Here is a 14,328-nt window from a genome sequence, read left to right on the forward strand (position 1 = left end):
ATATGGTAAATCCTATTTTGTTTTATGAGATGGATAGAACTTAGACGAGGTTAGTTAAAATTTTATAAAAACTCGTTTGTTATATATTTAGTTTTTTTTTTATCAAAAATATAATTATGTGAGATTTTGGTTGATTTAATTGTAATAAATACAATTGTATAATTGGATCGCAAACTTGATAAACGGTTTAGGAGATAATATAAACGTGCTAAAAATATATATTTACTTTAATCAACTAGAATATGCCACATCAGCAGAGATAAATCTTAAACAGAATATGAGTAGCTTCATCCGGCCAATTTTACGGGATAAGTTCATCCAACATTTGAGGAGAATATTCCATCCAGTTTATCCTCTAACCAAACACTAAAAAACTAGATGACTATATTAAATCCATCTCCTATCCAGAGATATCCCTACAACCGTCAGATAAAAAAAGTCCAACAGTAATACTGGGTACAGGACAGGTCTGAAGCACCAGAATTGCGCAAAGATTAGAAACGAAACACCTCTTAATATGAACTACTGTAACTGAACGGGCAGGTAGGAAGGGCAATGCCAGAACGCAGGAACATTCAAGGAGTCTGGTGTACGTACTCTTCAGAAGATGGACCCAATGAACAGTACTTACTAGGCCCACGATACAGGAATTAAACCAGAAATTGACAGCTTGGACCAGGCAGTCCACCTGCCAGAATCTCACTAAATCGTAACTGAAATCAAAGCAAACACATAAATCATGAAGGGAAGGCATATGCTGGGCCGAAATGATGGTTGATCCTCTCAAAATGGACAAATCATTTTCAGGTTGCAATAGCTCCCATGAATGATGATGCTTAATTAGACACGAGCATCTTTTTTTACTAATTGACTGATAAATGACTTGTTAGAAAATTGACTGATAAGCATCCGATGGTTGATCCTAAGTGCTTTTACTGTGCTTGGGAGGTACCGTTAAGTTACGCTCTACACCAAAATTTGGTACCTCTCGTGGTATAATTTAATGGTACCTCTTGATACCTTCCGAGGATGGTAAAAAGTCTCTAAATTATTACAGGAAATGGACATCTGTGAGACAGATGGACATGAATTCTAGAAAACAGAAACTTTGCAGTTTTGGCACACTATGGTATTTGGTAACAGAGTCGTGAATCCTGTGATGCACATAAGTCATCGCTCATCACTCATCAGATGCTTACACCATACATGAATATAAATTATAAATCACCATCATTGGTTGATAAAGCACGTCTTAAACCATATGGAATATCTAAATAAGAAAAATCTACGGTCTTGACCTGAGCATACGGAACTGAGCACACTGATTAAAAGTTATAGCTGAAAACACTAACGATAACTGGGTAACTGTTGAACATCACTCGACATACGATAAGGGAACCAGAGGTTCATCCTAGAATTGATTCACATTAATCTTTGTTACCAACAAGAAAGGTAAACAGGTAACTGAAATATATTGCTAACAAACACATATGAAAATCCGATGACCAGCACGAAAACTATGGTAATTGACATGTAACTGAAACTATCCTAACTTTGAGATGTAAACAACCATAATTGAAAAGCAGTGTACTTAGTCACCACACCAAGAGAAACTATCCTAGAGTTTGACGCCAGCTACCAAAAAAATTCTACCAGAAACATTGCTAAAGTTACACTACATCCAATGATTAGTGCTAACTAAAGCTGGAGCCTTCAACCACCATTCACCTAATGTAACTTGGAAGCCTTAAGCACCACAGTGTCTCTCAATCATGACTTTTGGTGCACATGCTTGAATTAATCCCAGAGCAAGCAATGGTCTCAATCTGATGTCAAGTCCCATTAGTGTACAAAAGTACAAGGCGTGACTTGCTCTGTGCTTAAAACCGCCAAAACAGCTAAAATAGAAGCCAAACCTCAGTCTATCTTCCTGTACAATCAAGCATCAAGATCTAAACTTTTGGCCTTTGGAATTCAAACCAGATCTCGTAGTGGTTAAACAACAAACTATCATGAGTGTGCTTCCCCACATATTCAAGCCCCAATTTCGCAAGCCGCCGTGTGCACTCATCACCACCGAATCTTGAGCAAAATTTAATGTTATGCGACACAAAAATCCGACCTCTCTGCGGCCTCAGCTTCCCTGCAAGCCTCTCAAGCCCAGTCCAAACAAGTTTATCTGGAATATGGAGGAACACAGCGCTTGCATAAATGAGATCATACATAACCGTATCCCCGAACTTGCTGAAATCCATATCCTCCTCTCTCACAATCATTGGCCTCTTATACAGCAAGCCCTGCGCTGGCAGTTCATACCGAAGCGCAGCCATGAGAGACAGCTCGTCACGCTCGAGGCAGTGGAACCTCCCAGCCTCGAGATACCGAATGAAATGCAGACCAACCCGAAGCGTCCCACATCCAATTTCAAGAACCTGGTGCGTGGGCGTGAGGGCGGAGGCATTAGCAAGGAACTCGAAAATATCACGGCCACCGGCCCACGGCTCACCGTAGTTGCTGTGGTGCTCTTCGACAAGGAGCTCACCCGGGCAAGGCAGCGAGGTGTGGTTGCTTGCTTCTTTGTCCGGATAGTGAGAGATCCCATGGTGCCTAAAGTGTAGTTGTAATACTAATATGTTAATTTCACTTGTTCCTGTCCTTTTACAGGAATGTAAAAGGAGCTAACTTTATCTTATCAAAACACGGTCAATCTAATCCTCCACAGGACGCAATCAACGTGCATTGGGTAATTGAAAAGCGGCGATCTGAAACTATGAGCGGCCTTGAGGTGTAGTTATACCTGTTGATGTCGAAGAGCTGCTGCTCGCGGGTGCGGGGGTTGATGCCCTTGCGCAGGCGGTGCCAAGCGTCGTGAGACGCCTCGGCGCCGTCGGCGAGGAGGGAGTTGGACGCGACCTGGGACTTGAGCCATGCGACGTCGGCGGGGGAGGTGGTGACGGGCGCGCGGAAGGCGGTGGTGGTGACGGTGGTGGTGGTGTGGGTGGTGGCGGGCGGCGAGCAGGCGCAGAGGTTCGCGGAAGTGGAGGAAGAGGAGGGGGAGAGCGAGGGGAGGACGAGGAAGATCAGCAGCGCGGCGGAGGAGAGCAGCAGGAGCAACGCCGGCAACGTGAGCAGCCGCAGCCGCGCCGAGGAGGCGCTCGACGGCAGCGCCATCGCAGGCAGGGCTTGGCTCGGAGCGGATCGCAGATTGGGCTCCCGTCTCGTGCGCTTGCTACCTGGTCTGGTTCGACCACGTCCACCGACCGAAACCAGGGGCTTATCTGCAAAAAGTTAGATCACGCCTATTTAGGGACTATTCTTTAAAATATTATTTCAATAATAATAATAATCTCTACTATATAAAACAGTTTCCGTGCCAGCCCTTCCGCTATCCTCCTCATTTTTAATAAAAATCACTAAATTTCTAATAATTTATCACTCACGTGTCGCCTGGTTCGTATCAATTACGGGCCTGTTTGCTTCAATTTTGCTAACGAATTTGTGACAAACTAATCTTAGTAGAAAATAAACGTCTACCTTAGATGTTACTGCACGCCTAACCATAATCGTGGGAACATTGAAGTTGGTGACCTAATAACAACTGTTTATTTTTATAATTTTTTATTTTCGAAATATAAAAATAAAAAAGCTATGACAACTAGCCCTAATGGGCTTCTAGTTCAGGCCCAGTATATTTTGTTCTAACCTGAGAAGTGGACTGGCCCACAATGGCAGGAGCCCAATATAAGCGGAGCCCTAAAACCCTCGCCGCTCTCTTCCCTTCCCTTCCCTCCCACTCGCGCGGCGCCTCCTGCCTCCCGATCAGGTAAAGCCCTCACGCCGCCGCCGCCGGTGTCCGCCCGCACGCCCGACCGGCGGCGTCCATAAAGGCGCGGCCTTTACGGCACGGCTGGTGCGCTATCGCACTGTGCGGGTGGGGCTTCCCTTATTTCTTCGTTCGGCTTGGTGCGCTGACGCGTGCTTGGTTGCTGGTTTTCGTGTGGGAATTCAGGTGAGGAGATGTTGGTGCTGTTCGAGACGCCCGCGGGGTTCGCCCTTTTCAAGGTGCTGGATGAGGGGAAGCTCAGCAAAGTTGAGGTGGGTGGCTGCTCTGTCTCCTCTTTATCTGTCTCAGCCCGTGTGTTCTCGATGTGTTCATATGGTTTTTGGTGTCTAACGATGTCGTGCCTTTGGATTGTAGGATCTGTGGAAGGATTTTGCCTCATCGGAGTCAGCACGGCAGGTAGAATGATCCGTGGCTTTTGCTTTGACGTTTGAGCTCTTATGGGTGTAGCGTGTTCTATTTTTGTTGACTTTACTGCCTTGTCAGTTTATTGATGTTGCAGTTTATCATTGTTGTGTGCATTAGATTATAGTTGGACATTTGGATGGTTGGAATGCTGCTCGCTTTGTGTATCTAGTTACCTGTCTTCGTCAGGTTGAGAGGCTGCAGCCGTTTCTTGTTTTTTCAAGTGTTGGCATGGCATGTTCACCGCATGGCTTCAGTTCTGTTACCATGGTCTTTCTCTGTTACTTAGACCACATATTTTTAGCTTATTAGTTGTGTGAGGCCATGCTCGAATGATTTATGGATTTGTCAAGTGCTTGGCATTACTGTCTTTGGACATGCATTCCAGTTTCCACTGAATGGTCATCACTCAAAAGTGTTACATTGTTAGACTATAATTCTCACATTTTCATGAACATTGTCTGTAGAATGCTGTCTTGCTTTATATCATGCATTTTATTTAGATCACTGATCAAATGCTCACTTGCTATGATGAATTTTATATCAGGTGGTTGAGCTTAAGGCTTTCAACAAGTTTGAGAATACATCTGATGCTCTTTCAGCTGCTACTTTGCTAATTGATAGCAAGCCTAGCAAGGGCCTGCGCAAGTTCCTGCAGAAGCACTGCGATGGTGAAACGTTGGCTGTTGCTGATTCTAAACTAGGAAATGCTATCAAAGAAAAGCTGGTTTGTTAGATGCCTTGGTTGTTTTTCTCCCCTTTCACATGCAATGATTAATCACTGATAGAGATGATGTGTTTGCAGAAAATTGACTGCCTTCACAATAGTGCTGTGATGGAATTGATGAGAGGGCTGAGGAATCAGTTAACTGAACTTATGTCTGGACTTGCTCCACATGACCTGGGTCCGATGAGCCTTGGACTGTCCCACAGTTTGTCTAGGTATAAGCTGAAGTTCAGCCCTGAAAAGGTTAGCCTGCTGCTACTACCTTCGTGCTACTTTCTCAGACCATTGTTGTGATTCATTCCTCTTTATTACAACCTGATCTGGTGTTTTCTAGCATATGCTCTGGTTATACTCATGTCAATTACTTCTTCATTTTTCCCCATGTGTGCAAGTACATATACACCAAATTTGTGACCATCTCCTGTTCTACAGGTTGATACAATGATCATTCAGGCCATTGGATTGTTGGATGATCTTGACAAGGAGCTTAATACCTATGCGATGAGGGTCCGTGAATGGTACGGTTGGCACTTTCCAGAGCTAACAAAAATTGTTGCAGATAATATTCAGTATGCAAAAGCTGTGAAGTTAATGGGCAGTCGGGCTAATGCAGCTAACCTTGATTTCTCTGAGGTAAGTTGTGTCAACATAACCATACATTTTGTTTTGTGTTTGCCTAAAGCTCTCCTATAACTGAGTCCCCCCCCCCCCCCGCCCCCTGTTTCTTTTAGATATTGCCGGAAGAGGTGGAAGCGGAGCTAAAGGAGGCAGCTGTGATATCCATGGGCACTGAAGTTAGTGATATCGACCTGTTAAACATCAGGGAGCTGTGTGATCAAGTCTTAGCTCTTTCTGAGTACAGAGCCCAGCTCTATGACTACCTAAAAAGTAGGATGAATACTATTGCCCCCAATTTGACTGCACTTGTTGGTGAACTTGTTGGTGCTCGCCTTATTGCACATGGTGGTAGTTTGCTAAATTTGGCAAAGCAGCCTGGCAGCACAATTCAGATACTGGGAGCAGAGAAGGTATGATGAATATTCTTTTCATTGTGTAAATTTACCCCTGTAATGGTTGAACTTGTATGTGCCACATGCTGTCCACTGTCATTTTTTTGTTACTATTTTAAATTTCCAAACGTTTGATTTTGATGCAATCATAAGTCCTGGGGACCTGAACATCTTATCTGTCTGCAGGCCTTGTTCAGAGCTTTAAAGACAAAGCATTCTACGCCAAAGTATGGTCTCATCTATCATGCATCATTAATAGGCCAGGCTGCTCCAAAGAACAAAGGGAAGATCTCTCGTTCACTTGCCGCTAAGACTGCGCTTGCCATAAGATATGATGCTCTTGGTGATGGCGAAGATAACTCCATTGGTCTTGAAAGCCGGGCCAAGGTACCTTTTACTGTTGTCTAGAAGCAATTTTGACACCGAATATTCCATGAGATATGCTTCATATTGAATATTTGAACAGCTTGAAACACGGCTTCGAGTCCTTGAGGGTAAAGAACTTGGGAGGTCTGCAGGTTCCACAAAAGGGAAGCCCAAGATAGAAATGTATGAAAAGGACCGTAAGAAGGGTGCTGGGGCTTTAATTACATCTGCCAAAGTAAGTTGTTTCATGACCTGCCATTTTTTTGCAAGTGAAGACCTACTGATGTATCTTTTCAAATGGAATAGCAATATTTAATTGAAAGATTACCTGGGAGCTACACTGTTTTTTTTCCTTTTTTCAAAATCTTGATAGATCTGGTTGCTAAAATAAATTGATTTAAGTGACTTTCATGTTCAAGTAGGATACTGTATAAATTTGTTAGTCAACACAAAAAAGTAATTTCACATTTTTTATGCAACATTCCAGTCAGTGCCACAGTTGCCTTCCCATTTTCTAGCAAATGATTTTCCTCAGCTACAGCTTGAAATTACTGGAGTTCAAAGCATTCATCCTGACCCTTTGTGTTTCGCATTGTCAGACTTACAATCCAGCAGCAGATTTAGTTATCCCTGAAGCAACACCAAAGAAGTCAGAAGTGGCTTCAAAGAAGAGGAAACATGAGGAGGTAGAGGCTGCACCACCAGCCGAACCTGTGGAGGCGGCTACTGAAGAGGATAGAGAGCCGGAGAACGAGAAGTCAAAGAAAAAGAAGAAGTCCAAGGACACAGGGGAGTCTCCAGCAGTTGGTGCTGATGGTGGCGAGAAGAAGAAAAAGAAGAACAAGGAGACTGAGGAACCTCCTTCAGCTGATGCAGATGGTGAGAAGAAGAAAAAGAAGAAATCCAAGGACCAGGACGCCCCGATGGAAACTGATGAGTCAAGTAAGAAGGACAAGAAGAAAAAGAAGAAAAAGCACGCCCACGAATGAGTAATTCAAAAAATGGCCAAGCTTGTGCTGTACTATCTCAAAAATTTTGGTAGCCTCGATTCGAGACTTGCTGTTATGTAGAATGGAACAACGCGTTAGGATAGGCGCAATGAGTCTACATCCCCAAAGCTTGGAAGAACATGAAGTGTTGAATCTTATGTTCTTCACATCTATAATGGCTGGGAGGTTCATTTTGTGTTAAGTATGTTTGAAGGGCATGCAATCTTAGATATCAGTGATATCTTCTCTGCATCTTGGTGTATGAAATCCCTGATAACAGCGGGGCCACGGCGCCGGCGAAAAGGTGCTTGACAATGATCGGTCACTTGAAGCCAGTTACAATCGCAAATGGATCAATGCTCCGACGGCAAGGGCTATCCTGCTCACAGCAGGTAACAAGACGTTCAGTTAACAGGCAGCAGCAGCAGCAGCAGCAAGAAAGCTCTGCACTTGCGTTGACATGTTATCGATCCTAACTTCTCCCTCTCATTTCTTCCTCAGAACGTATTAGAGAGTAAAAAATTTCTTGCGACGATGCGGTTCTATATTGCTCATCGCCACGATTTTTTCTGGAATTTCTGCACGTCCGAGTCACCGACGAAATGGGGGCAGGGAAGTGTGAGAGCGGGCGTTCCTTTTGCAAGAGCAGAACCCCTGTTTGCATTTGAAATACCGACCACCCAAGGCTGAAATTTCTCTTCTTTATTTCCCCCTACAGATCGTATTGGAGTATAAAATTCTCTAGTACGATGCAAAGTGGTATATTACTCATCTCCATTTTTTCCCCGGAATTTTGTAGGATGCTTCTATGCTCTATTCTCAATCGTCCTTATTTTTCCAGGATTTTTTCACATCTCTGCCGTGCACGCTTATCACCTGACGATGCATATCAGAAGCCGAGACGCGCCTACATACATCTGCTGTGCTACCTATACGACTATACCATCTTTGCCTCGCCATTTCTGCTCTTTGGTCGCTGCTGACAAGTTCAGTGCTGACTCCAGCAGAAAACTGATGTGCCATTAGGGTACAATCGGGCCGGGTAAGCTGGCTTGGCGAAAGAGGAGGCACATCATACAGGTAGAGATTAGAAGAGAGCAAGCAGCTGAAACAAGCCTAGCTGCCAGGGATCGACCAGGACTATGTAGCATGTATTGACATGAAATCAATCGATGTGCCTCGTTTGAATTCAACATTACCTGGTGTATATAATCAGAAACCTTCAAGTTTCACGAGCTGAGGGATTCACGTGGCAAGAAAATTCAGAGAAAAAATGGTGGGGGGTTTCATTTTGTCTGAAATATGTGTTAAGGGCAGGCTGCAGGCATTCTTAGATATGAGTGATGAATTATCTGCTCTGAATCTTAGGTGTGTGAGATCCAGCCAGCCTATTCAGCGCTTAGATGTGCTCTGTGTATGAAATGCAATCAGGAGATTCTTGGGGGATATTGTCCCAGCATGCGTGGCTCTTAATCGAAGATCCTTGGGGGATTAAAGTAGTAATGGTCAACCTGCAATCTGGTTTACTTTTAAGTTCAACCTATCCAACCTGAGATAGACCTGGTCCAAACTAGAAAAAGGTTGCTGGGTGACTGGATCCTAGCTAGCAAGTCAAAAGGGAGCATCAAGCATGACAAATACTAAAAGTCTCAGCAGTTGCAGCTCAGAAACTAATCCATGATGCAATCACACAACTAACCTTAGCAGCTACACATCACTGAGCCTGAGCAGTGATGGAGTTGTGTTCCTGCCAAGAACAAGTTAGTTTGCCAAATCCCTTTCGTTGTAGTGGTTGGCCTGAAACTGAAAGGAGGCCGAAATTTCTCCAGGAAAGTCAACTGGAGGATCTAAGATCTGGATGGCCTAAAGTGGTCAGAAATTTTATTGCTGGTGCAAATGGAGGGGGCAGAATCAGTGATAGGATATCATATGTGTGTGTTGGGCCAGAATGTCAGTCACTGTGCTGGTTCAGTTCAGTTCTTCACTCCTTGGCAGTTGCCCTGAAGGTGCCACGGAATATACCCAGGGAGAAGGAAGGGGACGAGCAGCTCCATCATTCATACGTGTCAGGGAAAAACTTAATACTGCTCATGACACTACTGAATCATCATGCACAGACACAGATGCTTGACACGGCATCATTTTAACCATTTGCTTATCGTAAAACTGAACCTTCTTCCATGCAAAAAAAATTGAACCTTCTTATTTGGGATTCTTGCGAAATTACCGTGAAATGAAATTCCTATATATGTTCCGAACAAGCAAATAAATAGATGGAGTCGCATGCATGAGCCATCAGGTCAGGACACTCCTTGGATTCGGGCTTTGTGTTCCTCCTTTGCAGATGTGGCAACGGCTTGGAATTTACACGAGGAGGCGTCGTACGGCCGAGTAGAAGATGCGGTGTTGGTGGAACAGCGATTTGTTGCTGTCCCCCGCCGTTAAGAGTGGCTCCGTACTCCAAGGCCGGAGCAAGCGAAGCTACTGGTGTGCGGTGCAGACATGTTCTTCTCTTCTAAGGCACCTCCTCTCTTCTTTCTCCTTCCTTGGGATTCACACTGACCAATTTCAGAGATGAATATTGAGACAGCGAGAGAGAGAGAATGGTGACCTTCTCCTGCTCCTTGTTTTCTCCTTTTGTTAAACAGTACCCAGTTCCAGCACAAATGCAAAATATAGTCAAGTGCACATCCATCTGATGCAAGATTAAACTGCACAGCTAACCACTGGACGATGAACAATATAATGGTGCACGTCAGAGCGTTTTTGACCCACCTTGAACTTGAAATGCATCATGGTATGTATGCATCAGGACGGCAACCAGAAACTGTTTTTTTTTTTTATAAACGAATTGGCATGGGAGCTACCCGTTATATTAAATAGGAGAAACAAAGTTTACAAAACTACTAGAACAAAAGAGGGAAAAGCCAACCAAAAACGCTAGTCAGACAAGGCAGAAAGACCTATTCTCTCGAAAAGAGGCGCTCTAGACGTTGCGCTCTTACAGATGACTAAATATCTGCCTCCTATCTGATCTTCTGGGCTAAGGTAAATATAGATTGCTCAATATTTCTAAAAATCCACCTATTGCGCTCTTTTCAAAGTTCCTAGCATGTAAAGACATTAAGAGATTTTAACCTCTTTTTGGGAATGCTTGAGCTTGATAAAAGAGATCTTCACCATTGGATCATGGAGGTTGAGTGTATCCACGATAAAGAATACAAAGTTGGTTGATCGATCCGATATGCAATGAGGTTACAAACCTTTTTTAGAGAATCTGCACTCTGTGAATAAATGGTAATGTTTTTCACGGTGCGTCTATAGAGCGGGCAGCATGACCATTCTCTAAGAGAAAGTCTGTCAGCAGTTCAAAATATGTTTCGGAGAGCCAACCAAACAAAAAGAAAATTACATTTTGGAGGAACCGAGTTCTTCCAAATGATTACTAAAGTTGAGTATCCGAGACATCATAAAAATGTGCTTTATATGCAGAAACGGCCGAGTATTCCCTGAAGAATAGAGCTTCAGGATTCGCAGACAAACCCTTATAAGCCACATGAAAAGCTGTGCCATGGAAAAGCTGGAATTCTTTGAAAAGAATTAAATCAAAAGGAAGTAAGAGATAAATCAAAAGTACTCTGCACTTCGGATACGACGGCTTCTATTCTGGACTCCACTCCAGCCTGAACAAATGTTAAAGACGTGCCCACTGCGCCACAATTGCCACTAATCCAGATAGCATGCGTTCGTCCTAGTTTATCATCAGTTCGTCAATCAGCTGGAGGCTATCATGTTCCTCTTTCTCTCCATTTTTAGTCCTCATATCAAACTTAGGGATGTTAATAGGGATTCGATCCCCGATTCCCACAGGAAATTCCTCTATTAAGAGACGGGGATGGAGAGATTTCGTCACACGCAGGGATATAAATGGTACAAATTATATCACCGTCGGGTCTAGCGGGGACGGGTATAGGGAAGCATTCTCCGTCCCCGTTTCCCCGCAGGGACCCGTTTCGGCCCAGCAGTGGTGGCCTAGGCGTGCGCGACCGGCCCAGGCGGGAGCTAGATGCGCGGTCCAGGCGGGTGCTAGCGCGCAGCCCAGCCAGGCACAACCTGGTGCCGTGGTATGGTGCGGGTCGGCCCAGTGGGTGGCCTTGGCTCAGTGGGCTGCCTCGGCCCAGGTGGGTGGGGACGGGTTCCCCGTCGGGTCCCCATTCCCCGCGCGAGGATTGGGATGAGGATGGGGAGAAAATAGTTCCCGCGAGCGGGACCGGGGACGGGAACGGAGAATTTTTCTTCATGCGGGGATGGAGATGATAAGCCATTCCCCGACGAGGAATTCCCCATTGACATCTCTAGTCAAACTCAATCAGAACATCGGAGAGCATTATAATGCCTCTCTCAGGGCCAGTCATCTCGATGATAGAACCCTGTTGCACGATGCCATGTATTGAGCCTATTGTTGATAGGAGTTCTAGCCAACCTCAATGAGAAAATCTGTATCATTGCAGATGGTGTTGATGTGAAAAAGTTGTCACGTTAAATACTGAGTAACTCGTGTGCAATATTTGGCTAGCGGCACTCAGGGCACCCTGGTTGTGGTATTGCGTCGTCGAACTTTCGTCGTCACTCATACTCGGGAGAGACCTGTCAGAGTGTGAGTGACCGACGACTTGTCCTTAGTTGTCAAGATCAAGAATATGAAGCAATATAGATGGAAAAAGAGGAGGGGATTATAGGAGCTAGACAAAAGATGAAAGCTAATTTAAATTGTGTTTGATCTATTTATTGATATCTTCAATCGACCATGACCATCTCATATTTAAAGAATAATAAGTCTTAGCCATAAGAGATCATGACTTCTAATTTAAACCGAACAAGACTAACATATATAATTCGACTATACCTACCTGATCTCCAAACTTTCTGTAACTAACAGATATTTCCTATTTGACCATGTAAAACTCTCATATATTTATCCGAATACACTTTAATGTAGTTCGGCCATCTTGGATTCGGCCAACTCTTCCATCTGTTCAGAGAACAACCACAGGAAAAAACTGTGGTCATTGATTGCCTGGTAATTGATTGTGACCACTGATCGTGGTCACGTAGGTAATGTTCATTGGTTAGAAATATTGTTCATCTGATCAGAATACTATTCATCTGGTCAGAGGTATTATTTATCTGATCACAGTACTGTTCATTTGGTCGAGATACCATTCATCTTGTCATAGTATTATTCATTTGGTCATGGTATTATTCATCTGATCATCCATTAAACTAATCGTCGCTGCACTGTAAATACCAAATCTTATCATCAATAGATGGCATATGCAATTTTCTTGACCAGGATAGCAATCTATGGCCTTCAAAAGCACCTTTATCTCCAACCAAGTCTCATTACGGTCCACAATATCAATAAGGTAACAACAATCTTTTCCGCTTTTTTCTTGTATATAGCATCATCACAGTGGCGACTATGGCGTGCAAGGGTGGGGGCACCTAAGCGTCCCCTCCTCCGCGTTCTACTTGGTACTAACTCTTTACCAAATTTGTTTCCTAGGTAGAGGGGCTTCCTCGGTCATTTATATATATATAAATATTTGTATTATTATAAAATGTGAGAAAAGAGAAGGAATAAAAAAAGAGAGCTATACCTATATTTAATGTCCTTTTATTTTTAATTGGATCTGTGTTTGTGCTTTGTTTCTCCGGAGAGACAAAGAGGAAGAGGTTTTGTTCGTTGCGAGAAACGAAGAGGGAAAGGTTCTACCGGGTGGTAACTTGAATTACAACATTAGAAAGAGTGGGGAACCGTAGTTTTCTCCTTGAATCTTTACAAAACACAGTGATGAAGCCCAATAGGGCTACCTTGGTGCACTGGCACCTGGGCCCCAAAATATTTTACTAGTTATAGGTCTATATCTTACCATTTATGTGTCATGTGTCTCAAGTGTGTGCATCAGGTATTAGTCTTTTACTCCGCAAATGCATAACAAATTCATAATATGTTGAGTGGTGTACCAAGATAAACTAGGTTCTAGCTTCGCCCCTGTCACATCAGGTAAGAAAAACATGGATAGCATATTTGTTGTCAAGTCAATTCACATCTTATTTTGTTATTGTTTAAAAATGAACACTATTTTTTTTCACATCTTATTTTGTTATTGTTTAAAAATGAACACTATTTTTTTTTTCAAGTATAGGAGAAAGCGATTGATGCGTGTTCAAAGTGAGTTACATTGTTTTGGCTCTTCCATCATTCAGGATGAATGGTGACAACAAAGTACAAAGCATTTGAAATATAATTTATATGAAAAAGGCAATTAGCCCAATTTCTCTTAAAAGGGGGGCATGTGCTTAAAGTACATAATCCTACTTATTCCCTTTGTAGTTAGATAATCCCATATTATAGGCGTCCTGTCTCCTTCCCCATGAGACAAAACCCCAAGGATCTACAACTGAAAAATATCAGGGGCCCTCCTTTGCCCTTAACTTTATTCTTTTCAGAATTGACTGTGGTCACATCCCTAGGGAAAAGAAAGAAGAAAACATCTCTCAAAAACCCTAAAAACATACACAAAAGCAATCAAACAAATCATCACTTAAAAAAGAGAGGAGGCTGGGCTTCGATACTTCATTTACCACATTCTCTTACTAGCATATATACCACATTTTCTCTTTCTTATATCTTTTTGTCCTATCTTTTATTTTCATACCACAATTTTCTCGCTAATACAGATTTGTTGCTCAAGTTGTCACCGACAACCACAATATAACCATTGCTTATGTCATACACGACAAGATATAACCACACATGGTATTTATCAATCTATAACGTTTGTAGGCTTACGCTTAATCACAAAAACAATATATATATATATATATATATATATAATTTTTAGCCGGTCTAGAAATTTCCTATCTCCCAATCGCCTCTGGGACTACAACTATATAGCTTGAAATTAGAATATCGCATATGTTCTT

The 14,328-nt window shown here is 43.1% G+C and overlaps 2 protein-coding genes across 3 annotated transcripts; one reads left to right on the forward strand and one right to left on the reverse strand.

Moving 5' to 3' along the window:
* Positions 1-358: 358 nt before the first annotated feature.
* LOC133891217 (uncharacterized) lies at positions 359-3,238 on the reverse strand. Its single transcript, XM_062331932.1, has 2 exons — positions 2,798-3,238; positions 359-2,607 (listed from the first exon to the last, which is right to left on the reverse strand). Exons 1-2 carry the CDS (start codon positions 3,169-3,171, stop codon positions 1,953-1,955), a joined length of 1,029 nt encoding a protein of 342 aa, XP_062187916.1. The 5' UTR covers positions 3,172-3,238; the 3' UTR covers positions 359-1,952.
* A 522-nt stretch (positions 3,239-3,760) lies between these two features.
* LOC133891121 (probable nucleolar protein 5-2) lies at positions 3,761-7,590 on the forward strand. 2 transcript variants are annotated; one of them, XM_062331839.1, is made up of 10 exons: positions 3,761-3,823; positions 4,010-4,095; positions 4,199-4,240; positions 4,794-4,973; positions 5,052-5,216; positions 5,406-5,606; positions 5,705-6,001; positions 6,170-6,370; positions 6,450-6,584; positions 6,949-7,590. In XM_062331839.1, exons 2-10 carry the CDS (start codon positions 4,018-4,020, stop codon positions 7,336-7,338), a joined length of 1,689 nt encoding a protein of 562 aa, XP_062187823.1. In that variant the 5' UTR covers positions 3,761-3,823; positions 4,010-4,017; the 3' UTR covers positions 7,339-7,590. The 2 variants fall into 2 exon arrangements, with proteins under 2 accessions (XP_062187823.1, XP_062187824.1); XM_062331840.1 differs by lacking the exon at positions 3,761-3,823 and adding an exon at positions 3,864-3,910.
* The last annotated feature ends 6,738 nt before the right edge of the window (positions 7,591-14,328 follow it).

This window comes from Phragmites australis, chromosome 14 (assembly GCF_958298935.1).
Source record: "Phragmites australis chromosome 14, lpPhrAust1.1, whole genome shotgun sequence".
Taxonomy (NCBI): domain Eukaryota; kingdom Viridiplantae; phylum Streptophyta; class Magnoliopsida; order Poales; family Poaceae; genus Phragmites; species Phragmites australis.